This window comes from Daphnia magna, linkage group LG9 (genome assembly GCF_020631705.1).
Source record: "Daphnia magna isolate NIES linkage group LG9, ASM2063170v1.1, whole genome shotgun sequence".
NCBI classification, from domain to species: domain Eukaryota; kingdom Metazoa; phylum Arthropoda; class Branchiopoda; order Diplostraca; family Daphniidae; genus Daphnia; species Daphnia magna.
The window spans coordinates 8,905,470-8,930,711 of record NC_059190.1 but is presented as its reverse complement, the minus strand read 5'-3'; the positions used below and the strand labels follow the sequence as shown (position 1 = coordinate 8,930,711).

The window sequence follows — 25,242 nt, the reverse complement described above, 5'->3', positions numbered from 1 at the left end:
TAAGCTCCACTCCAAAAACGACAAGGTGTGGGAAAAGTTTGTGACAAGGGCCGCCGACCAAAGTGGCCACGTACCATAGTTCTGCCCGGTTTGCGCATGCCATTGGGACGCCGTACCTAAAAGACGTGTTACGGCAACCAAAAGACAGTTCTCGGCCGTCCAACCTTCTAACCCTGCTACCCTGTTTACTTGGTCAACAAACCCCTGTGCGTCCTCGTCTGCACTACCTGAAAAATGTGGTAGAGAGTTTACCGCCACTGTGGAGGGCCGAATAACAGGTGCATTGGGTGGTGCAGCAACAATGGCTTGCATAGCGGCTTGGTTTTGCTGTTGGCCCCCGATAACTTGAAATAGCTGCGCCATCTGGTTCTGCCTCGCTGCTGCGTCCGTTGCTACTGCCGTGGTAAACCCTTGTAACGCAGCGATGAGAGCTGCATTGTCCGCCATTTCAGTTTTGGTCGACGCTTCCGAAGGAGAAATGTCAAATTCCAGACGTTGTTTAGCAGCGTCGTTTGGTGGATAGCGAGGTACAGGGCGAACTAAACGGGGTCTAACCGGTTCTGGATCGGTTTGTTGGCAACGGTTCCGTAAGTGATAGTGGTGTTCAAAACCAAAACCATCCTCTCTTCTTTTTGCCCAAGTTTTGACGTATGATTTTTTTTGTCAGGTTTTCAATAGCAGCATTTTCAATCTTTGCTTCTTCTCGCATTCTCTCAATTCTCTCTTTGAGCACACCCAGTTGTTCTAGACAGAAAGAAGTGTTTGGTTTATGGTGAAACAGAAATAAAATCATCGTAACACTTACTGGCTGCTTCTTCAGTTTGTGTAGGTACCACATAGAGACCTTGATTTTCGTATATGGAATCATCAGGATCTGTTCGATACATATTCAGTTAAAGTATTATAAAGTTCTATGATTTTTACCAATTACATACCTTGAATTTGGTTACAAGAATTCTCTTTGCAACCAGAAGATTGTGATTCTGTTGATATCTGAGTAATTCCTTTTTTTACTCTATTAGCCCTTCGTTTAATAGGCAACTTCCTTGAAGTAGTTGGTTTATTTGGTTCGTCGAACAATCTTTCCTTTTTTAAAATGCCATATCCTCTTGCCCCAGTGGCAGCATAAGGCCCTAATCGTCTATTCTCCCTCTGCCTTGCCTTTTTCCCTCATATTTGAAGTCTGTGTGGAGTAGTTTTTCAGTTTTTGAGTTATCCATTGGTCCTCACTGGAATAATAATTAAGAAAACCACTGGTAAATAATTACTAATTTAGAATACGTAGCCGACGATCTGGCGATTTTTGTTTTGAATATCAACAAACGTGTTGTTTTTCAGTTTTTGACCGTTTGGCGGCACGGCACCATAGGGTCGGTGGCATCGATGGTTCGGCGTTACAACGCTAGGAGATAGGGGGAACAGCTGGCACGCAGTCCCACCGAAAGTTCGGGTTCCACCGCGGAGACCATTGTCGATTTCGGATGGCTGCACTTTTCTGCACTGTTGCAATTGCCCCGAAAAAAAGTTGTTCGAGTGGTAATCTTAGTGCAATCCACTTTTTCGGTGCATCGAATTTGTACGTTCCAGTGGCACTCCGGCACCACCCGAGGTCACTCGAAAACTGCACTTTCTTGCCCGACCTTTTTAGTCAGTGCAAGCGGTGCAGTGCAATTTCTAGCAGACGAATTTAGAGAGTGTGTTGTTTAGTGATAGGAGCCTTTTTTTCTTTCGTCTGCTACTTCCTTCAGGGCGTAAAAAGTGAAAAAAGTGTTCGAGTGTAACGTTTATTTTCTGACAACCCAGTGGAGTGCATGACGTCACATGACCCTTCTCGCTCCGAGCCAGTGTGCACAACACAGTCTTCACCCGTGAACGGATTCAGATCCAAGTACGTTATTCCATGAAAACGGATGCCGCGAGTGGTGACCAACGGATTCGTTTCCCTTCACTGATGGGCAAGTAATCGCGCCACCTTTCCTCCGTACATGTGAGTATAATAGTTCGAATGCACTCAGATTTGAATCCATTCACGGAAGTATAAAGTCATGTTTCCTTTTTTCAGAGTTTGAATGTTGAATTTCCGTTCACGGATTGTATTTCTATTTTCAGTGTAAAATTTGTATTACAAGTATTACAATGTTTACAGGATTTGTTTCCGTTTACGGATTGTTTACATTATTTATACACGTGCCTAATTCTTAATTTTCATTAACCACTTAAAACTACTTAATTAATATTGATTGAATTGTTGTTTTCTCCAACAGTTGGTTTTCTTTTGGATTAAAATGCTTTTATCGGAAGAGCTTAAGGCAATAAAACAGATTTGCAGTACAACAGTTTTACGTGTATTAATTAATATTTAAGTTTTGCATGATTAGCAACAAGAAATTTGAAGAACTGAATGACTGAACTGATAATTACTGAAATAATGCCATTTAGTGTTATTTATTTAATACTGAATTAGAAGTTATTAATAATCAATAATAGTTAAGTGTTTTACGTTTAGTTTTCAATAGAAAAGACGAAATTTTAACTGGCGCCAAAAAATGATGGCCGCCGTCATGCTCTTTCACGATTGGTTCATACATATTTGCTGATTCCTAATCTAAAACTAAATTTAATGACGTTTTTCTAAGTGTCATCGTGTTCCTCGTGATAAGAGGATCACGAAAAGTACATTGTATATTAGTTTAAGTGAAGAAAATTATCCGAACGGTGTACGAAAAGTTGGGTGTGTATCTACGTCATCCCCCCTCCTCCCCCAAAGTTAGCAAAATTGAATAATTTATTGTATCCAAACGAAAGGTGCCATCATTATGAATTTTATGGCAATCGATAGCTTTCATTAAGAGCTTTCGATTTCCGTAAAAAAAATATATATATTAATATGGAAAGAAATCCTATCGTGATGAAAAATTTTCCGTTTTTTCGCTGTAACGCATATCTCGGTCTAGTCGATAAAACGGAAATTTTTTCATTATGATATGATTTCTTTCCATATTAATATTTAAATTTTTTTTTTACGGAAATCAAAAGCTCTTAACATGTTGGAAAATCCGCCTCCATCAGCTGCATCTGTGAAAGAAAAACTGAAGAAGTCCCGAGAACGTCAGGAAGAATGGGCGGCCAACCTGCGTCTAAGTCAGCAAGATCTCTTGAAGGCTCGAACTGCGGCCATAGACTTGGTGTTAGCCCACCAAAATATCGTAATCAAACGAGGAACGAACAAATAAGTTTATAGATTTCCTTTTTAATGTTTTAATTTGAAAACAAGTTTTACTTACGTATTCAACTTTATATGGTTAAGTATGGTTTTATACTGGACAACCAGTTTGAAGAAGGCAAGCTACATTTTAAGTAAATGGGTATATAATAATTTCTTGTCTTTTCAATTAGTTTTAGTACATCAGCTTTGTAAGAAACCATGTCGACCCCTAAATAATTTTCATTTTAAAATGACAAAGTATTTTTGAAAGCTACTTTGTTTGAAAGTATCTTTCAAACTTACCTTTTGAAAGTATCCTGCACAGAAATCCGGCACGTAGACTTTAGACCGCTTCTACATAAGACCCTTATGGAGATCGATCGTAGACCCCAACCTTACGACGCAAAAACCATAATATAAAAAAAAAGTTTTTATTTTGAAAATCTCGGCAGTTCAAAACCCCTAGCTCCGACGCAAGGCCCTTTTTTATGAAATATAAATCTGACTCAAGACCCGGGCTTAAAAATTAGTTAGTAAATTACCGACTTGAAGATAGATGAAAAATATTAACGGCAGTTGATGTAGTTGAAGCCGTTGAATAAACAGAGAGAAATAGGGCAAAAGTTGAAAATTTCGTCCGAAGTCCCAAATCATTGAGACGGTGGAAAAAGTTGGCGGCAGTTGACGATGTTGTAGCCGATAAAAGATTGGCGTAGAACCAGTGATTTTATGCAAAATTTTTCAAGTCTTAACTCGATGGAAGGAAAATATGCAGAAGTATGTAGAAAAAAGTATGCAGCAACTGACGTATTAGAAGCCGTTAAAGAAATGACAAAAAATCGGCAATTCGGTAAAAAGTTTAAAAGGTTAACGGCAGTTGATGTGAATGAAGTCTATTTTACCCAACCAAAGTAACTTTGTTATTACTTAACTTGTACTAAATGTAGAGACACAAATATACTGAACTGTTCTGTATTCTACTGATTGACAGAATAATAGTTATTTTAGAATCACAATGTTGTCAAAAGTAGAAAGGCATGTTGCCGTCCTTAAATGGTATTAGTTGTTAAATGGTTTATATAATCAGCAATATTTTATTTAAATGCAGTCTCGGATAGCTTAGTGGTATAGCACTTGATTAGTGTGAATTGGGGTCTATGGTTAAAATCGAGTAAAACTAGGTCTTTTGCAGTTTATGTTAATAAATTACGTTTATGTAAAGTAAAGTTGCTTTTTACATTACAATTCAACAATTATTATACTTTATAAACTAAAGTTTAGTAAAGTGTGGTATTTCTATTTCTGGTCTGATATCATGTAGTTAAGTAATACTTCACTAATTTTTTTTTTGTTAATTGGTTTGTATATTTAACGAATACTAGTTGATTCGATTATTTCTACGAATGGATCTATTATTATTATCGTACTGTCGTGTCGTTATTAAATGACATGTTTAAATCGGTTTATACAATGTGAAAAGAATCAAAGGTTAAATTCTTGGGTAGCTCAATGGTATAGCACTGGTATACCAAGAAAATTGCTTATGGTTTAAATCTAGCTGAGGATCAATTGAATAAGTATAGGTAGTTGAATTTAGTTTGTAACGTTCATAATTAAGTTAAATAAAGTAAATTTATTATTTATCTTACTATTCAGCAATAAATATTTTAAAAAGTAAAGTTTAGTTAAGTATTGTATTTCTATTGTTTTCTGATGAATAGTTAGTTTAGTAATAGGGGAGACCGGGGCTGATTAGTACTTTTTTTAAATCGTCATATCTCGGCCTTATACTAACGATATCTAAAATATTTCTGTTGTCAGTTATAAACAACTATGTTTTCTATCTCTGGAATTTTATTTTATTTTTATTTGTTTGAAATTGGTGGAGATAAAAAAATTATACTGCAAATTCTTAGAAAACCCGAAAATAGTGGGGTTGAATGGACCCTCATTTGTTTTGAATTAGATTATCTTTCATTCTTTTAATATACAATTTAGAAAAATCATGTTTTGTATTTTAGTTTTAAATTTTAAATAAAAATATCACTTCATGTGTAAAAATTCATGCGTTCATGGGTAAATCTGCTTTCTTGTTAAATTATCGTAATGGGGATGATTGGTTGATTTAGTATGGTTCTATCAATTATCGATCACTAAAAAAAATAGATTGATTTCTAAAAACCTCCCATTTTCAAACAAACCCAGGAGCAATCTGCATTCTGAACATGGCCTTCGTGAAAAATGGATTTCCAATTGTTGAAAAACAATTTTTACCCTTCGCTTATCAAGTAATATATTTTATTTTCAACCAAACGTCTATTCAGCTCCTCCCACAACCCCTCCCCTTCAGTTGAGCGAACACTGCCAAACAACCCCATAGGTGTCAGGGCTAACTTACCCCAAATTTCTTTGCAAATAAATTTAAAGTTTCTAGAGAAATAGGACACTCAGTAGAATTAAGATTAGTGTACAAAAATGCAGAATAAAATTTTCTTACTTACACTAAAAAACTATCTTAAAAATGAAAATAAAAAATTTAACAATTTCAGATACCTGTTTTAAAATTTTGTTCTTACTAAACAACAAAGGCGTTTTAACTAACGAAAATTCATCCCCTAAGTTTTTTGGCTTTTGCAATAAGCAAGTGCAAATAAATTTTTTTTAAACAACTGGTTTTTGAATAACCTAAAAAAACCATTCAACCCCAAAGTCCAAGCGGCCCCGGTCTCCCCTACTTTCCTAAACTTCTTAAGTTCAAATTTGGGCATCCAGGTATGTTTATATTTTGTATACTTTACTATATTATTGTTTACTTCTAGACTATAGTTTGTTATGATTTGTTGTACAATGATATACTTTACTATGGTATACTTCACTGAATTTTTCTAAATGTTTGTGTGCGTCAAGATTGTGTCCGGCATTTTGGTGTGACTTTCCTGGCCGATACCCAATAATGATGTCAAATTCTTTGATTTTAAGTGCCCATCGAGTAATCTTCCTGCTGATTCTATTTTACTCATTTGCTATTCCAAAGATCTATGATCAGTTAATACGGTAAACTTACGCCCGTATAGGTACGTCCTAAACATGTCGATAGCGTGGATGATTACGTATGTCTCTTTCTCTGTGGTTGACCACTTGGCTTTGCGGTCGTTCAGATGTTTAGAGGTATAGGCTATGACGACTTCTACGCCGTCTAATTCACGAAGATTCTGTCCGTCGGACTCCGCTGAATCCACTGATTGAGGTGGAGGTTGTATTTGTGAGAAGACTGCTCCTATTCCATATCCTGAAGCATCCTTTTAGATGATAAATTCTCGAGAAAAGTACGGATAGCCTTGGACAGGTCTAGTGATGAGACAGTTCTTAATACGGTAAAACGTGTCCCTTTGTCCCTCCCCCATTTCCATTCCGCTGAGTTTGTATGGTAAGCAGTTAGTGGGTGGGCTTTATCAGCAAAAGCCCGTATGAATTTTGTGTAGTAGCTAGCTAGGCTTAAAAATGAACTTAATTTTTTTACGTTTTTGGGAGCGGGGTATAAAAAATCTTGTCTAATTTCTTCGTACTTTATTTTATTTTTTTCTTGGGTACAATGTACCCTAAATAATCTAGTTCATCTTTGAAAATTCACATTTCTTTCTTTTCGGTTTTAAATCCAAATGTTTAAGAAGTTTAAAAGCTGCTTCTAGGTGTGTCACATGATCAGCAATCGAACTACTGAACACTATGTTGTCAGCTAAACAGACCAATACGAATTTGTAAAGTACTGTTTTCAAGATGTTATCCATAGTCTGATTCACAGATGAAATTCACAAATGAAAGCTGTTTTTTGTTGGTCACTTTCCTCGATTTCGATCAGTCAGTAGCCGATTAGTAAGTCCAATGTCGAAAAATAAACAGATTCGCACAACGCGTCGATTGAGTCATCTATCCTATCCCACATAGCACACTTCTGCCGTCGGGTGTCCGACTAATGGCCGAACATCCGTTTGATATCCATGTACTCTATGAGTAGTTCCAGGGATGTCCGTCGGATGGATGTTCAAAAATTTGATTCAACGGACGTCCATTTAACAGCGAAGAAGATTTGTTAATGTTTTGTTTTTTATTAACAAAAACAAATTGTTAAAAACTAAATGGAACTTTAATTTTTCACCACAATGTCTTTGGCTTGGCACACGGAAGCGCTAGCTTGGGTTTGGGAGGGTTTAAGACAAACTTTTGGCTATTTATAAATATTTTGAAAAAAAAAAAAACTATAATGAGAAGTTAGGTTTTACGAATTCATTCACATTTTTTTATATCAGTGTGCTCGATCATGTTTACGAGCGATTCGTAGAGTAACAAGAACCGCAAAAGAAAAATAATAGAAGGAAAATAATACAAATCTATGCAAGTTTAAAATTATTTTAAAATTGTACTAAGCTGATCATTGTATAAGACAGCTGTTGGGCATCCCCAGCAGTAAACATTTCACAAGTATTTCACAATATTTCGATTCAGCAACAAAATATGGTTGCAATGTTTAAGAAAGGGTTGGCAGAATGGCCAGAGACTCGAACTACGATGTGGGAGATTCGTGTTCGAATCTTGACTCGGCGTGTTCATTTCGCTTATAATATCTTATTTATATCCAAAAGAAGTCCTGTCGGATATTCTTAGAATGTCCGACGGCATCTTCCCGGCAGCTCTTGTAATATTTAGTCCATACCCAAGGTTCATCTAGTTCGGATATTGGGCGGTTCCACGGATGTCAGTAGGATATCACTCTTTTCAGTTGGATAACTGTGGATGTCGGTGGGACCGACCTGTGCTATGTGGGTAGGTAGAGGATACTTATGTGTAACAGTAATTTTATTCAAAGCTCTGTAATCGATGTACATACGCATCTATCCATCTTTTTTAGGTGCCATTACTATGGCTGCAGCAAAAGGACTTTTGCTTTTTCTCATTATTTTGTTACTTAGCATTACCTCTATCTTAGTCTTCGACAAGTTTTATTGCTTCGGTTGTTTTTGTAGTCTTTGGTAATGGGGGTGTGATGGCCTATGTTGATGTTATGTTTCACTTGTGTTGCTAGACCAAAGTCGGATTCTTGGTCTGCAAAAAGATTTTCTTGTTTCTGTAGTAAAATTTAAATTTTAGTTCGTAGGTCTATCGATACATTGAATACTTGTTTTACTTTTTCAGCAATGTTAGTTATCTGCTAAGTTTTTTGTTAAAGTCTAATTGTGTGAAGGATTCTAAGTTACGATAATCTTGTTGTGTAAGATCTTCGTCTTCTCTATCAATAATTTGATTATCGTTAATTGCAACTGAAAATTCGAATTTCCATATCGATTTAAGTTCTCTCCCCGACACCGTTCTAAAAACTGGAGGATTCGTATTTTTTACTTGCTTTAAGTTTTCATTTCTTTCTAGGGCATCTAATATTTTACTGGATACCAAACTAGCGGCATATTAGTTAAGGGATTTCTACTTTAACATCTGATCCTAAATTGTATGTTAGTAGGAGTTACGTATTGGTTTTATTGTGTTTATCGGGGATCTGGATTGTTGGTACGTGCCATATCTGTCCAACATTCTCTTGCAATATGTCCTCTTCGGTAACACTTATAGCAGGTTATTTTCTATTTTCAGCGGTTCGAAGATTGTTGCCAGGATTATGTTGTTGCTGTAGATGTTGGTTGCTTTTATAACGCATTTAATGTCTGTAGTTGTTATTTGATGGAAAATTGGGTCCGTTGGAATTTCCTTGTCTACTGTTGTATCCCTTCCTGTATGGTGGGCGTTGATAAGCTGGGTATCTAGATGGCATATACCCGGAAGAACTTTGGTCTCTGCGTCCTGACAGATGGTAGTCACTTACGTGATGAGGACTTTGGTCTCTGCTCCGACTTAGACTCCTATCCCTATTCGATTCTCTGCTGCTATGTCTATCTGTGAATCGTGCTCTTGAATCTCGTGATCTTGAATAACCTACACTTGATGCTGGTTTTCTTTTTTCGTACTGGTCAGCGGCTGCTATGGTTACATCGTTTTCCTGTGAGGATCCAAGCTTTTTATTAGTACATTCTAGTTCTGATAGGGCTTCTGACAGTTTTTGCTCTAGTAATGGGATTTTATCAACTTGTGGTTTTTTGTGATACGTTATCCCTGCAATGACAGTTGACATAGCTTATTTTGTTTATCATATGTAGGCTCCGGTGAAGACGGCAAACTTCAGCTTCTCTTCCTTTGATCTCAAAACCGGCGTGCTGTTCCATGTAAAGTTCCTCTTGTAGTTCTGCATTCAAGAATGACGCCTTTACTTCCGGCCAGGAGGAGGTTTTTTCCAGAGTCCAGGTTCGATTCTTGGATAGCGAATCAATTTCTTCTTCCTTCGATGCAAGCCATTGTGAACACTGCGGCGATTCCAAAGCGTCCTCGTAGTCTGAGGTTTCTGTCAGCTCCCCATCCAATGCGGCAAGGCCAGCATAGATCCCAGTGTAAGACTCGTTCGCCCATTTCACCTTTGGTTTGCCTTTCTTCTCTCTTTCTAGTTTCTCTCGTAATGGCCGAAAAGAAACAGCATTCAGGTTCATTTCAGACGAGGCTTGAGTGACGATGATCGGCTCTGATTTAGCCTCTGTAGGTGTGTCTGCGCCGTCAAAGTCTTCTTCCATGAGATGGGGATCGGCAATAGTTTGGTCCTCATTTTGGATCTCGTCATATGAAGAGTCAGCATCTCCGCCCGAACAGATAGTTTCAGCATCAAACGACCTCCTCTTGAGCATCAGCCGTTGAGGAGGAAAAAGATGCTGGACTAGGAGTGATAACGGGGGGAATTAGTACATGAAACTTCACGTCTCGACTGATTCGAACACGTCGGTTAGCTGTGTCCATAGGCGAAAACTCTTTTGCGTTTCAAAGTATCCGACTAGAATACACTTGATGGCCTTAGGGGCGAATTTTGAGCGCTCGTCTTCGGGAATATGAGCGTACGCAGTACACCCAAAATTCCTAATGTGCGACAAGATGGGTTTCTTTGTCCAGGCTTCGTATGGAGTTTTATTTTCAAGCGCTTTACCCAAAACTCGATTCCGTAGGTAGACAGCACAATTCGTCGCTTCCGCCCATAGCTCACGACTGGATTCCAGGGGTTGTCCAGTTGAATGCAGCATACACCTCGCAGACTCAATTATGGTAAGGTTTTGCCGTTCAGCAACACTATTCTGCTCCGGTGTTTTGACCATAATTTCTCTAATTCAAACCAATTATGCCGAGTTTTATATGAAATTGACAAATCGAGCATATAGACAAAGCTGTTTCAAGGTCAACAGTCAAAAATAACAATCAAACGTGAGATGATCTATAAATCCTTGTCAGCATTGCAAACGAACAGAAAGAATGAATCTGTGAAGTGAATCAAAAGATCCCTTTATTCAACGTTTGGAATATCGCAATTTAGCCGAAGGTATCAGGTTGCCAAAAAATCGTGAGATTATTGGCAGATTTCTGTGTTTGAGAGAAAAGAACAAACTGCTTCTAAAAAAGAAATCATTCAAACAGTAGCCAGTGAAGTAGAGGAAATTTGGAAACGGGCATTTATTCCCATCAAAGCAACAACAACTGTCTCTTTTTGTGTAACTTCCCTTCATCATAATTTAATAATAATAATAATAAATAAATAATTTAATTAACTAATTTAAATCATAAATTCCGCTTTAAAATCGTGTAAAAGGCATTGCTGGTGCTTGACAAAAGATTTGGTAATTTTCGCAATCTTCAATGAAAATCTGTCTAGCTTCACTCGTTCTTTACTTGCCAAAACATTATTTAACACACCGAAGCCAAATAACTTTATCCTAGGAAAGCCAAAATTTCCCTTTTTTCAATGGAACTTCCATTTTTTTCTCCATTAATCGGTCCAAGATCTTGGCTGCTTTTTCATTGACGAGACTCAGTAACTGACCGACTGGCTACAATTACCTGTTGAATATTGGGATTTAATGGAGAACTATCGCACCATTAAGAACTTTATTAATCAGCTGGAAATTTTTAACGATTGTGCGGAACAAAGGATAAAGATCATGTGATTAGTGATTACAAAGACGTTTGTAGAAACGACAAACATTTAGATTATGTCATTCAAACTGTTGGGCATAACCGCCTCCTTGTATCGTCCCTTGAGAAGAATAATCTATCAAATGTGTAAATTCAACAATTTAAAGTAATCCTGTAGTTCATCCAAATAAAACCAAGAGTCATCAGCTGAATACAATTTAAAATATTCGTTTTTAGGTGTTAGCAAAGCCGTTTTTTCGCATTTTTAGTCAACTTAAAACCGTGTGTAAATCTGTGGGGGGTCTAAATTTATTCGGATCGTGTCCATTTTTTAGCCAAGTAGAAGATCAAATAACAATATGTCTAATTTTTGTAAAAAAGTTTGATTCCCGTCCTACCAAGCGGACCCATTTTATATTGAAATGAAGGCTATTTTGAATAAAAAGGAGGTGTGGGGGGTCTAAATTTTATTTTAAAAATAAAATAAAAAATCAGTAAGCTAATTATGACCTAATACACCCAATTCCAACTTTCGCAGCAACATTCGAAAATTTTGCGGAAATGAAACACCCTAATATATATAGTATTTCTGAGAATTATATATAAATACTATGTATTAGCATTATATATTTACTGTATATAATTATTTTTTATTAACTACACATAGGTTATATGATTAGAGTACATATAGTTTTACACATAATTTATAGACGTTTTAAAATTATTTAATGGCTAATAGATATTAAAAATAGGCCCGTGTGAAAAGGGAGAATGGTTATCTCTTCGCAGAGATGAGTCACCCGCTCCTTGAACAACGCTGCGACCGTGATGAAGTCAGCTCTAAGGAAGATACGGAGATCTGCAGTCCGCAAAAAGAGTAATTCGTGTGATGGTATAAATTCTCCCGATCGATCCCCACTCACTTTTACGTTGCACTAAACTATCGATACCCTCATTTAAGGTATCGGGGTTGTTATTCCTCCGACTTGGAAGTCAATCGCCGTTTGAGGATTGAATAAGTCTAATCGTGGTAGACTTTTCATTAAAAATGGCAGTAAAGCCAAAAAATTCTTCATTCGTAAAAAGTCCTTTGAAGACTATAAAAAAGAGGGAATTTAAATTATTTTAATGTGTATGTGAGAAATTTGTTTTTCAAAATAGTATAATTCTCTAATTCATCTGACATTTCATTACTGGTCCAGTCTTTGTAATAGCTTATTGAACGAATTCCTAGGAAAATTATGGATAATTTTTCCAATTCATCTTCGATTAGGCAGATATAACTACTTTGCTATGTTTCCATCATGCAACAGAAAAGCTGCTCGGAAGGCTTACTGAGATTCTCTTTTCCTTTTTTCCGTTGTAGAATTGGAAGCTCATTTTTCCCGAAAAAACAACAAAGATTTCTTTACATATCATTGAATAGGAAGAGTTTTCTTATTAAAACACCCTATTTTTGTAATTCTTGAATCCTACTGCCAGCTCATCTTCCCTTTCCGTCAGGGACGAATTCATTAGCACATCATTTATTGCTTGAAATGTGTTTCCCCTTAATGTTCTGTTTTGCTCTAGTAATTAAGCTTGCATGTTAAGGATTTGAGCTAAAAAAAGAAACATTGCATAATGAATACAATAAAACTTTTCAAAAAATTATTGTCCTTACCGTTTAATTTTTCATTATCTATCACTTATAAATTAAGAATAACAATTCTTATGTCATCATAAACTATCATAAGTAATCAAACTGTATTTTTTAAATTTCACTCTTCCAGTTGCAACAATGCTTCAACTTTCAAATGAACGTTAAAAAATTCAATTTCAGACCAGCTACTCAGGGCCATACGTATGTATGTAATGACGACTCCGAGCGCTAGATGGCTACGAATCAGAAAAAGAAATAGTGGTAATTTAGTTTTTTTGTACGGAACGACGTTTGACTCACTTTTTTCTAGACAACTCCCTTTCGATAGTTGACCGTTTATTTGGCTAATCAATAGAAATCTTGTGCTGTCACCTAGCGGTAAAAAATAACACTCAAAGGAGGGATTTGAATAGACCACGCCTTCAAGGAAGGAGGAGTCTGCCTAAGTATTGCATTTATTGTTCGATTGTTAGGCCGATTTCGATGGATGCAACGTTATTGGATGCTAGTTATAGGGGTGTGCCTAAAATGCGCGAAACGCGCCTGCGCGCCTGAACCCCCTAAACTGCGCGCAATCCCAGCGCGCTTGGACCACTAAAATGCGCGCTTTCATTTGCGCGCATTTCGCCCAAATTTGCGCGCATTTCTCCCAATTTTGTGCGCATTTCGCCCAAATTTGCGTGGATTATAGCAAAAGTAATTTAAAATTTCTTTTAAAAAAACACAACTCGTTAGGGTAACGTGATGGTAGCCTACATGTATTCCACGTTTCATAAATGTTGCACACATACTGACATTCAAATTTTATTTTGCACAAATTCTGCAGAACCATTTAATATCTTCTGGGGTTTCAGGCCATAATTCACACTTGCGGTGGAACCATTCTTTACATCCGTCGCACTGGATGAGATCCCACGGTGGTTCTTTTCCTATAGCTTTTTTATCAGAAGCTGCACTTTTTTGTTTTCAACAGTTTTCACTGTTACTATGCTAAAAAACTAAGTGCCTCTAATACTAGCGCCCATAGAATAAACTTCGAGAACATTATAATTTTATAATTTAGTTTATTTACTTATACATCATTTTTATTACACAGTGAAATAGGGGGTACATGATTTCATATTTGGGCGAAATGCGCGCAAATGAAAGCGCGCATTTTAGTGGTCCAAGCGCGCTGGGATTGCGCGCAGTTTAGGGGGTTCAGGCGCGCAGGCGCGTTGCGCGCATTTTAGGCACACCCTTATAGGGGTGTTGTTGTAATGTAAAGAACAGTCTTTGTAGCTGTTAAAAAAATGGATTATCCAACAGCGAACATCGTAAAAAACTACTTAAGTATATTAACATATTTAAATAACACTTTACGGCTGGTTGAAATACATTAATGATTTTAGATCTTGGATTTCGAGGGCGGGAAATATCAGAAGTTGTAAACATTCCCTATGGTACTTTGAGATACTTCATGTCAAGACATGGCCTATCATTGAGATGCACATACTCTCAAATTTCTGCAGATGTATTGGAAAGCATTATTTATCAAGTGTGCTCTAAAAACCCTATGCTTGGAGCAAAAATGTTTCTAAATAGGACTATTGCAATGGGAAATCGTGTTCCAGGAGCCAGAGTCCGGGAAGCAATGACTGTATTGTTTGGGCCAAGGCCTCTGCATCGAAAGCTAAAGAGACGCCAATATAATGTTCGAGCTCCCTTGTCGGTCGTCCATATTGATGGAAATCACAATCTCATTATGTACATGGCTATTCATTCTTCTAATTCCAAGCAAACACGGGCGTTTCACATTACAGTTTTGTCTGAATTGTTTAAGTTTAAAGAGCACGTAGAGAAACAGACAAATTCCGTTAAACCTTGACAAGTTTTTCTCTTCTCGGTGCACAGGTCGATGTGACTAGACCACAATGTTATAGGAACGTTTTTTTCGTAGATGTCCACCATCTCTTCCGACAAAATCGTACTGAATACCCCTCTTCAAGGGAACAAGAACAATCAATTTTCCCTGAAATCGCTAAGTGGAAAGAAAAACATAACTCTATTTTTTGACTAAAATGAATAACTTATCTATATTACCTTAAGTAAGTGGGCGGTTGGTGTTGTGTAGTGCTTCATTGGTAATTGACGGCTGAGTCTCTGCAACTTGGTGCAAATGTAGAATTGGTCTATTTCGTTTAGACGTGGAAAAGTCCTATGCCAAGTTGAAAAATTTTTTTTAACATTTAATTATTGCATGATTGAAATGGTAATACCTCTTGAATACGCAAAAAACATTATTTGGCGACCCATTGCAACGAAATTTTACGTCGCAGCGCAATCCAAGGCCGGATGCTGAAAAACTTTCATGCCCCAAAGTAGGAGGTGGTTCTCTGGCGTCAGCGGTTGCTATCAGGAATTACATCTTTTGTAAAAGATCCTTTTCATCCTTAAGTGCTACAAAACATGATATGGAATAAAAAAATTTTACTGCAACTGTTCAGCATTTACCTATTTTTAGAGCAGGCTTTTTAGAAAATTTCTTCATTAAGCATTTCATTTCGCTTTTTGGTGATGCCAAGTAATTGCTCCTGTGGTTAAACTTCTTTTTCGATTTTTCCTCGGCTGAGCTGTCACTTGCTGAGAACAATTGTGATGTTGACGACGAACTCGAGCTTTCCGATGAACTACGGTGGCTGTTCAAATCCATTTTCTTGTTTTTTTTCTTTTTCTTTATTTTCCTCTTTTTTTATCTTCTTCAGCTCCTTTCCTTTAGCTGAAGCATTTTTCTTCTCCATTTGGGTAGAATCGGTTGATTCAGTAGAAGTACTTGATGACAAGATGAATCTGTTTTCTTCAGTCATATCTTTTGAAGATATCACGGCACTCGGAGATGGGCCGGCTGCTGGTGGTGCTGGCCCTGTACTTCAGCACGAAGACAACTTCTCGTGTTCGACCAGAGACATGAAATCGTAGTCCGTACGGACGTGAAAATCTATGTTAGCGTGACCTCCACTTACGTTGGTAACGGTACGGCATAGCGGGCATTTGATTGTGAAGAGTTCATCGTCTAATAAGTTCTAAATTTCAAAACATCCATTTTAAAATTATTTTTACATTCGATTAATGACGATTTAATAAAACGAAATACTTACATCGCCACACTCGCTGCAGTACCGGTGATGACACGCCAAAACCTTTGCCGGACGGGTATTATCAAACGAAGATCTTCACACGGAGCAAGATGTTATGCTGGACAAATCCGACATCTTCCTCAGACTTGTACGTATTCAAGACTGACAGATAATGCAACCGAAAGAGGTCAATGTACACATTTCGGCTAATGAACTTAAGCGACCTTGTAAACTTCATATTAATTTAACATTTACATCTTTCTTCAAACTTTAACCATCAAGACGAAACAGTAACATGAAACGCCCTGCAACCGCAGCCAAAAAAAAAGGGAAAAGTCATGCTTAATTGTAAGTTGAGTTTTGTATGAAAAAGTCTGACTAATAATCAAGCCCGACAAAACAAGCCCGATTTTTTTGTATTTGATTTGAAATTTGATACATCCTAATCTTTTGTGCTCATTATTATAAGAGATGAAAAAAAAACGCCATGAAAAATCCAAAACCAACTGCTAGTTTCTGGCGTTTATTTTAGGCGTAGTCGTTTAATGACACTGAACGCGAACAAGATAACCAACGATAATTGAAATCCGTTTACAGACGTTAGCAAGACTTGTATTAGTTGGTTCACTTCATCGTTTATGAAAGTTTAGTGTAACAATAACAACAAACAAAAAGCCAATAAAAAAATGCCTCATTTGTTTTTGGTTTCATTGTTTACCTGGACCCTAATGGATGTAGAAGACAAGAAGCTTGTATGAAACATTGATAGAAAGACTGCAATATTCTAAATTTTATTGCCCTATTTGTTGGTCTCAGTCACATGCAACTCATTCCCTGGTTGGACCTGCCAGATTGTTAATGGCCACCATACTGCATAAACAACACCAAAACAAATTACAATGAAACATGTTAAAGTATTAAAAAAAACTACCATGTAATTCTATATAAAAAACAGCTGACTAATTCTATTGTTGCCATTGCCCCGTTTGTTTGTCTCCACTTACATGTGACTGAAGACTCTTCAGTCACATGTAACTCATCCAATGGTTGATGATGTAAGATCGATCGTTCAACGAAAACATGCTGCTAAAACAAAACAGAATTCAATTATTAAACATGGAAAATAAAAAAACTTTTAGGACTTCTACCTGTATGACGATGTTCGGCGATTCCTACTCGAGGCACTCAAGGACTTATCCTTTCTGCCAACAAAGTGAGACGTTATGACATGACTAGTTGTTTTAAATGCATTTATTGATCAATATGCTTACCAACAGGGCTTTGCTATTGTGCAACGCTCATCGTGGTTCACACATGCATACACTTCCAAACCAATGCACGTCGCTAACTCGTCAAGTTAGCAAATAACAAGTCGTCATTAACTACACAACAAAATGGCGATCGAAATCGGCCTAACAATGGAACGATAAATGCAATACTTAGGCAGACTCCTTCCTTGAATGTGTGGTCTATATAAATCCCTCCTTCGAGTGTTTTTTTTTACCGCTAGGTGACAGCACTAGTTTTCTATTGATTACACAAATAAACGGTCAACTATCGGAAAGGAGTTGTCTATAAAAAAGTGAGTCAAACGGCGTTCCGTATTTTTGTGACGAAATTTGTTAGCGTATCTTCTTGCCGATCATTATTGCCGTTTATCTCCTTTTATCTCCTTTTTCAATATTTTTTCCTCAAATACGAAATAAGAAAAAAGTTTTTATCTCCTTTTAATTTTAAGATTATCCGGGGTTTTAAGTCTAAAGTAATTAAGTCATTGGGAACGTAAAAGTGAAAATCACGCCAACTATGCCGCATCTCTCCCATCGAACGGAATTCTTGGTGTACTTATGTTTATCCAGTTAGAAAATATGTGCAAACATTTTGAAAATAAATTTTATATTTCTTTGAGGTTTCACAACTGTATAGTACAAAGCTGTAACCATGAAAATTTAATCAATCTCTTGGCTATAACATAAACTAAACTTTGTTTTGCGGCTAATTAAAGACTTACTTGGTCGAAACATCAAGGATGGTTTTTTCAAGAAAATATCAAATATTTTTTAAAGAAATCATCTTGATTGATTAAAGTAATAAAACATGAAAAATTATTATTTTTTCAAAATAGTAGAATTCTCTAATTCATCTGAAATTTCATTACTGGCCTAGTCTCTGTAATAGCTATTAGAACGAATTCCTAGGGAAATTCTGGATAATTTTCCCACTCATCTTCGATTAGGCAGATATAATTACTTTGTCATGTCTCCATCATGCAACATAAACGCTGCTCGGAAATCTTACTAAGATTCGTTTAGGAAATATGTAAAAAAATTTCATATATAAATGAAATCATCATTGATGATTGAATTGATTTTATAATCCATGATGATTATCAATATATAAGTGAAATTTCAATATTGATCAAGATATTTTTTTAAGAATTCATCATTGATTGATTAAAGTAGTAAAACATACTTTTATGTTACATAAACAATAGATATTATTTTTAACTGTATTTCTTTTTATTCACAATTCTTGGCACAAGACCAAAAGTTTTTGACGACGCCAACGGCAATGGTACGATAAATAGTTTTTTATAAGGAGCACAAATATTTATATGGCTAAACCGTGGACATGGAAATGCCAAATCGCATTTTTTTCGAAATAGTAATTGTTTGCTAAAGGTGCATTTCAGTCCGAAAAAATCAGCTGAAACAAAAATTGAGTTAAAGAAAATTCACCTATTTAGCCATATTTTTGTTAATTTACTTCAGCTGAAGTTTCATTTTGACGTGAAAATTCTATTTTTATTCGGCTTCAGCTAAGTTTTAATTTACTATACTTTTTTTTTTACTTCAGCTGGAACAAGGTCTGGGCTTTGTTTCAGCTCCGAGTTCACCTACCCACGAAAGCAACTCCCTATTTTATTTATTTTGAAACCTTTTCTTCGGACGATTTCTATTGCTATTTCGTATTTCAAATTTTTTAACAGGTTCCAAATTGTAAGTTACAACAGATAAAAATGGAACCCAAAATATTAAAGAGATTTAAATTATTCCAGAGCCAGTAGCTACTGATAAGCAACCTGCTGTAGAAGAAGAAAACGATTCTCTAATCGTTCTAATTAAATCAAAATAAGTGTGTTAGACTGACGAAAAAGACAAAGCCCAACTAGCAATTGACGAGTCAGCAAATTGTTTCTGAGTATCATTACACTTAAAAATGCATAAATTTCTAAAGTAATGTCAGCAAAAAAAAAAGCAGGGAGAAAAGAAAAGTGAAAAAACAGAATGCTATGCTATCTGTCCCTAGTGGTTCACTGTGCTCTTGCGATAACAAAAAAAAAATCTATGTCATAAAAAAATCAGCCTTAAATCTAAAAAACATTACTTTATTTAAAACTTGACACCATTATACATTAAGATGTTATAATTGATTATGTTGTAATATATAAATGATTATGTTAGGTAAGTTTCAATGAAAAATAAAGTTTTCTAGAATTTTAGTGGTTTTTATAGTTGGCCTCATTTTACCCGTCTAATGTCTTATGAATGAAATTGATGTCTTTCCAAACTTTTACACTAGCCTTTCCCAAAAAGGCTAAAACAACCCCGGGATTGAAAAATTTTGTGCAAAAAGCTCATTCTTTTGCCACAAGAAATGTATAAAAAAATATACGATGCGATTACTACAACAAAAGTAATCGCGAAAATACCGAGGGTACATTTTCCCGTAAGGGGCCATGGAAAAACGCGGGGTGTGCTGGTTAAATTCATCAGCTTTCTTTTCTTGACTTAATAAACTGTTTGACTCTTACTTTAGACTGCACACACCTTTATATTCTTCTAGGCAAAAGATAATACAAAAGACAGACTGACATGTTCACATGGCACAGAGTAGCAGAAATTACAATGACTATGGGGCATATGGCCGAAAACATCAAGGAACCGATGGCTTCTCGGTACGGGCAGAAAAACTCCGTGCTATCTTGTGGGCACTCCTGTTTTCTCAGCTGGGTGAAAGGATCGGTCGGGACAGCTCGTGACTTGTAATCAGATAGGCAAAAAGTCCCCAAAATTCTATTGATATACGCTTCCTGTAATATATGGATGATATAAGCAGGGTTGGAAGCGATACTTTTAAAAAGTATCGGTATCGCAATACCGATACTTCATTTTTCCAAAAAAATAACGTGGTAGCCATACTACCGCGATACTTTTTTGGTGGTCCGGTACTGCGGAAGCGGTACCGATACTTTTAGCGCCATCTAGGTGCAAAATTTTTTCATCCAATAGATGTTTTCTATGCTAGTAACAAATATTACAGTATTTTTGGTGCGTAATTCTTCCTCCATTTCCTTCACCAGTTTTCACAATATATTATTAAAGGTTCAAAAATACTATTACGTGATGTACTTGTGTAATTAAACGAAATCGCGTAATACACGAAGTCGCGTAGCGACTGATGTGTAATTGCGATTACACAAATAATAACATATGACATCTTCAACGGTGTAGAACTTGTTTTTTTTAGCTCCTCCCCAAGCAGCGCTGAAAGCGCCACTTATTTAGGAGTGCCCAATAGATGAACCCTCACCCCTCTTCAGAACTTTTAAAATGCTCGACAAACGAAACAAACAAATTCGAAGAAGGGGAAAAACATGGCAAAAAATGAAGAACAGAACATCCACAAATGAAATCAAAAAGATCTAAAGAAAGAAAATTCAAGGGACAATTAGATAGTGAAGATAAATAATGTCTTGGTTGAATCAGAGAAACGGGAGCCGAATGACGAACAGAAAAGTAGCAGGAAATCAGCGGCTCGAAGCAAATCCCCGTTTGAAACCATGTTTACCACGATAGCTATAATAAAAGAAAACAAATTACCATGAGATAATGCCGAACAACGGAAAAAACGGGTGGGTCGGGTGGGAAGTTTTTACCGTTGAAGATGTCATATGTTATTATTTGTGTAATCGGAATTACACATCAGTCGCTACGCGACTTCGTGTAATTTTTAATTACACTCACAAGTCCATACTCCATCTTCAACGGTGACTTTAAAGCGTCGTATGAGAATTTGTTTGAGGATTCAAAACAGCCTCAGAAACAGAAACCGCAGATAATTCGCGGTTGTAAAATCGACGAAAAGTGGAAGCTCCACGAGTAGAATGGGCTGAAAAAGACTCAATATCAATTCCAGCATCTCGCAAACATGATTTAATCCAATGGCCCACAGTGGATGAAGTAACAGGACGGTGCGGGCGCCAAATCGACAGAAAAAGAGAATCACTATCGGGTTGACGCAAATCAACAGTAGCCGCAATATATGATTTCATGCCTGACACGGGGCAACAAAGACCAGGAAACCGGTTGACCACAAAAGACTGGAGCGGGCCGGACCGCTGTGATTTCCGAAGTCTACAAAAAGAAAATGACATCGCCGTAGCGGAAAATTTTAACGACTTTAGAGAGATGGAACAAATCTCAGAAACCCGAGACAGAATAGACAAAGACAAAATCATCACCAATTTTTTAGAAAGAACAGCCAAAGGAAGATCCGAATTAGGACCAAGAGAAGAAAAGTGACGAAGAACCATATCCGGATCCCACATAGAATCGTATCGAGGGTTAGGAGGCTTAAAATTGTAACAGCCTTTTAGTGATTGTACCACAAGCGGGTGATCACCCACTTTCTTACCGTCAATAGGCTCCAGTGTCATGGACAAAGTAGAGCGGTGGACATTAATAGTAGATGTGGTGAAACCTTTATTAAATAAATGAGAAAAATATTGAAGGATAAAATTCAAAGAAGGCAACAAGGGATTCGAATCCCGTTTATCACACCAATAAAGCCAAGACGTCCAGGCTGACTGGTAGGTAGCAGATGTGGACGAACGGTTGCTGGCCATGAGAAGGCCGATAACATCTGATGAAAGGCCCTGATTTTCAAATCGGCTCCGGATAACCTCCAGCCTGACAGTAGAAACCTGCTGGACTGGAGGAGTGGGTGCGGTTCCAACTTGGGCGAGTGGACAAGATACGGAGTCGGACGGAATATGCGCGGAACGTCTATGGACATTTGAAGAAGGAGAGGGAACCAAGCCTGTGATGTCCAGAGCGGGCAGACGAGGACTAAATCCGCTTTGTCCCGCCGGACCTTGGCTAAACATCGTGGAATTAGGGAAAAGGGCGGTACAAAGACCGAATGGCAAACAACTATATTCATAAATAGAATTCTTCCATAAAAAACGAAAATACTTCCGATGGTCCGGGAATAGGCTAACCAAGAAATACGCATCCTGCAAATCAAGTTTAACCATCCAGTCTCCCCTCTGAAGGAGATACCGAACACAATCAAGACCTTCCATCTTGAAATGCTGATAACGTATGAACGCATTTAGACGTTTCAAATTAATAATGGGCCGCCAACCGCCAGATTTTTTTGGGATAACAAACAAATTGGATATGAAACCATCTTCACTATCAGGAGAAACCAAGGAAATTGCACCTTTGTTGAGCAACTGATCTATTTCCTGGTCACAAACCGCCACCATGTCCTGAGACATAACACATCCTGCCGGAGCGACTGTTGAAACGGCAAGTCGATGAAATCGATGAAATACCCATTAAGAACAGTCGACAAGATCCATGGATCAGTAGAAAATTGGCTCCAAGCAACACCAAAACGAGTCAAACGGCATCCAACCGGAAAAGAGAGGGTAAAATTAGAAGAGAGTGGTACATACCTGGATGATTGTTGTTGAGATTTCGAGGACGAGGGGGTAAAACCTTGGCCGCCGCGTCGTGTACCGCTTGAAGTTGGGGGATAACGTGAATCAGGAACCCGATATCCATGGCCGCCTCGACCACTAGAGCCACGATTTTCAGATCGAGTAGTATGGCCAATGCGATTCATTGTTGGACGAAAAATGATCCCTCCCACACTGAAAAGCCTTTCCACCGAAGCCAACGAAGGAAAGGGTGCATTATATTTCATAAACAAAAATTTTAATATAGGGTATTTCATCAAACTTGAAATGCTAGTAGAAGGGTAAATTGAAACTTTTAACTTTCAATGGTCTGAAGCTGTAGCAGAAGGCGCCAAAACCAGTATACTCACTTAGGATAAGGACTAGAAGCCATCTGTTGATTAGATATATAGTTAATACTTTTACTCCAAGATGGGGCAAGAAAAAAATATCGGTATCGCGACTGATTTTACGCTTGCGATACAGGTAGCGGTACTTTTTTTAATGCTGTAAGGCGATCCCGATACCGGTAGTATTGCAATCCCGGTACCGATAGTATTGCGATACTGCGATACTACCGCGATATTTTTGCGTATCGCGATAGTCCAACCCTGGTGTATAGTCCTAAATCTATCATTCCTTTTTACAGTTTCAAGGATGGGATATTGACTGGGGTACTTATCAACTCGTATATGATGTTGAACGCAACATGCAGAAGAATTTGGTTCACATGCTAACCGATGCACATTGAAAGCCGAATAATTTCAAAAAAATGCATGTGGGAATCGCCGGATCAATTTTGTCCAATCACATGGCGATTGCAATCAATATGTATCACACAATGGACGCAACAACCCCGGGACAGAAAGGAATCAAAAATTTGTTCAATGGTATTTTGTTAATTAACACTATTTAACCATGCTATCGATCTGAACCATGTCAATAATAGGTACCGAGTATATGGAGCGTTGTACCAAACTATTAAACCACGCGTTTGACGTCCTGAATGCACGATTCAGTAAAGAGGGAATCATTGTGCTAAACTAGTACGCCAAAAATCGAAAGTTAGATCAAATGTTGCTTACTATCGACGTTACCGAGAGGTGCTACAAGGAGTCTAAGGAATCACGAAAAACGTTCGTGTCCACCATGACACTCCGGGGGTGGCGGATCTCTATTTTAAGTGCCATAGCGATTATGGAGCAGCAGTTCAATGCTGACTACAAATTCGTTCTCCCCGGTAAACTCAATCAGGACGCGTTTGAAGTAAGCTATGTTGGAATTCGTGAAATTTCAACCGTACATTCTGTATCTTTGGGAACACTGCTCTTCTCCTCTCTCTCGAACTGTTCATGTGATGTGATATTGTCGTCTGCTAAATCAGCGTGGTGCGTAATAAGACGTGTGTGAACTGAAGCTAGTTTAACTAGAATTAACTCGAGTTACTTATAGTAGAATAATTAATTAAGAAGTGAACTGAGGTGAAATCTGTGACTAGAATATCAGGTAAAAATCAGTATTGTTATTTGGTCTCTTTGAGTATCCTATGAGTTACAGATGAAATCACGAATTACACGGCATAAACTAAGAGCTCTCATCTCTATTTCCAACAAGTTAGGCTTAACGAACCCTTTAAATTCTTTGATAACAACTTTATTCTCCCTTTTTTAAAGAGATTCTTTGGCATCATCCGATCGGTTGACAGCCATCCAACGGCGACATTTTTTCTTCAAATTGCCCAACATGGTCGCAGACTACTCGTAGATCCTTAGCGACGAATCGCATCGTCACTTTTTCTACTGAGGAAAGTCGATTCTTATCGACTAGTCTATAAGAGTCGACTTGTCCATTAGAGTGTGCCTTTTTGATAGCTAGTTTATAATAATTATTGTAGGCCTATTAAATCGTTTGAATCTAGGGTTTAAATATAAAAACGTTTGCAGAATACATTTATTTTAAATTCTTGTGTGTATTGTTGATGAACGCTTGATTTTAAAGTTAAATTTAAAAAAGGTGATACTCTCACTTGATGCTGGACAATTTAATAATCGAAAATTTAATATCGAATATTTATAAGGAAAAAAATCTTTGAACATGAAAAACTTTTTCGGTTTTTCGATCTAGACTATAACTGAACCTAACCGAAAAAACGGAAAATAAAATTCTTGTTCGAAATTTTTTCCATTCATATTTTTCGCATTAAATTTCGCAGAAATCGAAAGAGCTCAATGAGATCTTTCGATCTCATCAAACCAATCCTCGACAAGCATGACGGTGGCCATTTTTTTACGCGGGTGTTACAAAATTATATGAAATTTAGGGCTAGGTTATATTTTATTAACCTTTTGAATTAACTTATACATCAACAATTCATTTATATAAGGAAACACAAATATTTTTAATAAAATTTAATTGATTTAGTTTGCCTAAACAGCATTGACGTTATATAAATCAAAATTAATAATATATCGAATCCGTCAATTTG

At 37.1% G+C, this 25,242-nt stretch overlaps 1 protein-coding gene and 2 long non-coding RNA genes across 8 annotated transcripts; 1 reads left to right on the top strand and 2 right to left on the bottom strand.

Annotated features, from left to right (window-relative positions):
* Positions 1-620: 620 nt before the first annotated feature.
* Positions 621-1,329, bottom strand: LOC123475774. The gene is made up of 3 exons (XR_006651083.1): positions 936-1,329; positions 806-874; positions 621-744 (listed from the first exon to the last, which is right to left on the bottom strand). It is a non-coding gene; the product is annotated as an uncharacterized LOC123475774 (long non-coding RNA).
* Positions 1,330-14,072: 12,743 nt separating this feature from the next.
* LOC123475773 lies at positions 14,073-15,371 on the top strand. 2 transcript variants are annotated; one of them, XR_006651081.1, is made up of 3 exons: positions 14,073-14,225; positions 14,285-14,406; positions 14,478-15,371. XR_006651081.1 is itself a non-coding variant. In XM_045178804.1 (3 exons), the coding sequence occupies exons 1-3, from the start codon at positions 14,186-14,188 to the stop codon at positions 14,758-14,760; spliced, it is 447 nt and encodes a 148-aa protein (XP_045034739.1). In that variant the 5' UTR covers positions 14,088-14,185; the 3' UTR covers positions 14,761-15,371. The 2 variants fall into 2 exon arrangements, 1 of the variants encoding a protein (XP_045034739.1); XM_045178804.1 differs by having other exon boundaries at positions 14,088-14,225; positions 14,285-14,335; positions 14,405-15,371.
* LOC116930040 lies at positions 14,633-17,498 on the bottom strand. 5 transcript variants are annotated; one of them, XR_006651082.1, is made up of 8 exons: positions 17,281-17,498; positions 17,158-17,211; positions 16,941-17,092; positions 16,031-16,879; positions 15,387-15,955; positions 15,152-15,332; positions 14,976-15,090; positions 14,633-14,913 (listed from the first exon to the last, which is right to left on the bottom strand). It is a non-coding gene; the product is annotated as an uncharacterized LOC116930040 (long non-coding RNA). The 5 variants fall into 5 exon arrangements; XR_004398224.2 differs by having other exon boundaries at positions 14,976-15,332; XR_004398223.2 differs by having other exon boundaries at positions 14,633-15,090; positions 17,281-17,497.
* Between the last annotated feature and the right edge of the window lie 7,744 nt (positions 17,499-25,242).

Excerpts from the sequence above, each read along its gene's own strand:
- LOC123475773 (XM_045178804.1), top strand. The coding sequence starts at position 14,186 with ATGGATTATCCAACAGCGAACATCGTAAAAAACTACTTAA. Across the intron at positions 14,226-14,284 it reads CATCGTAAAAAACTACTTAA|ATCTTGGATTTCGAGGGCGG; the intron begins GTATATTAACAT and ends TAATGATTTTAG. Across the intron at positions 14,336-14,404 it reads AGTTGTAAACATTCCCTATG|ATGTATTGGAAAGCATTATT; the intron begins GTACTTTGAGAT and ends AAATTTCTGCAG.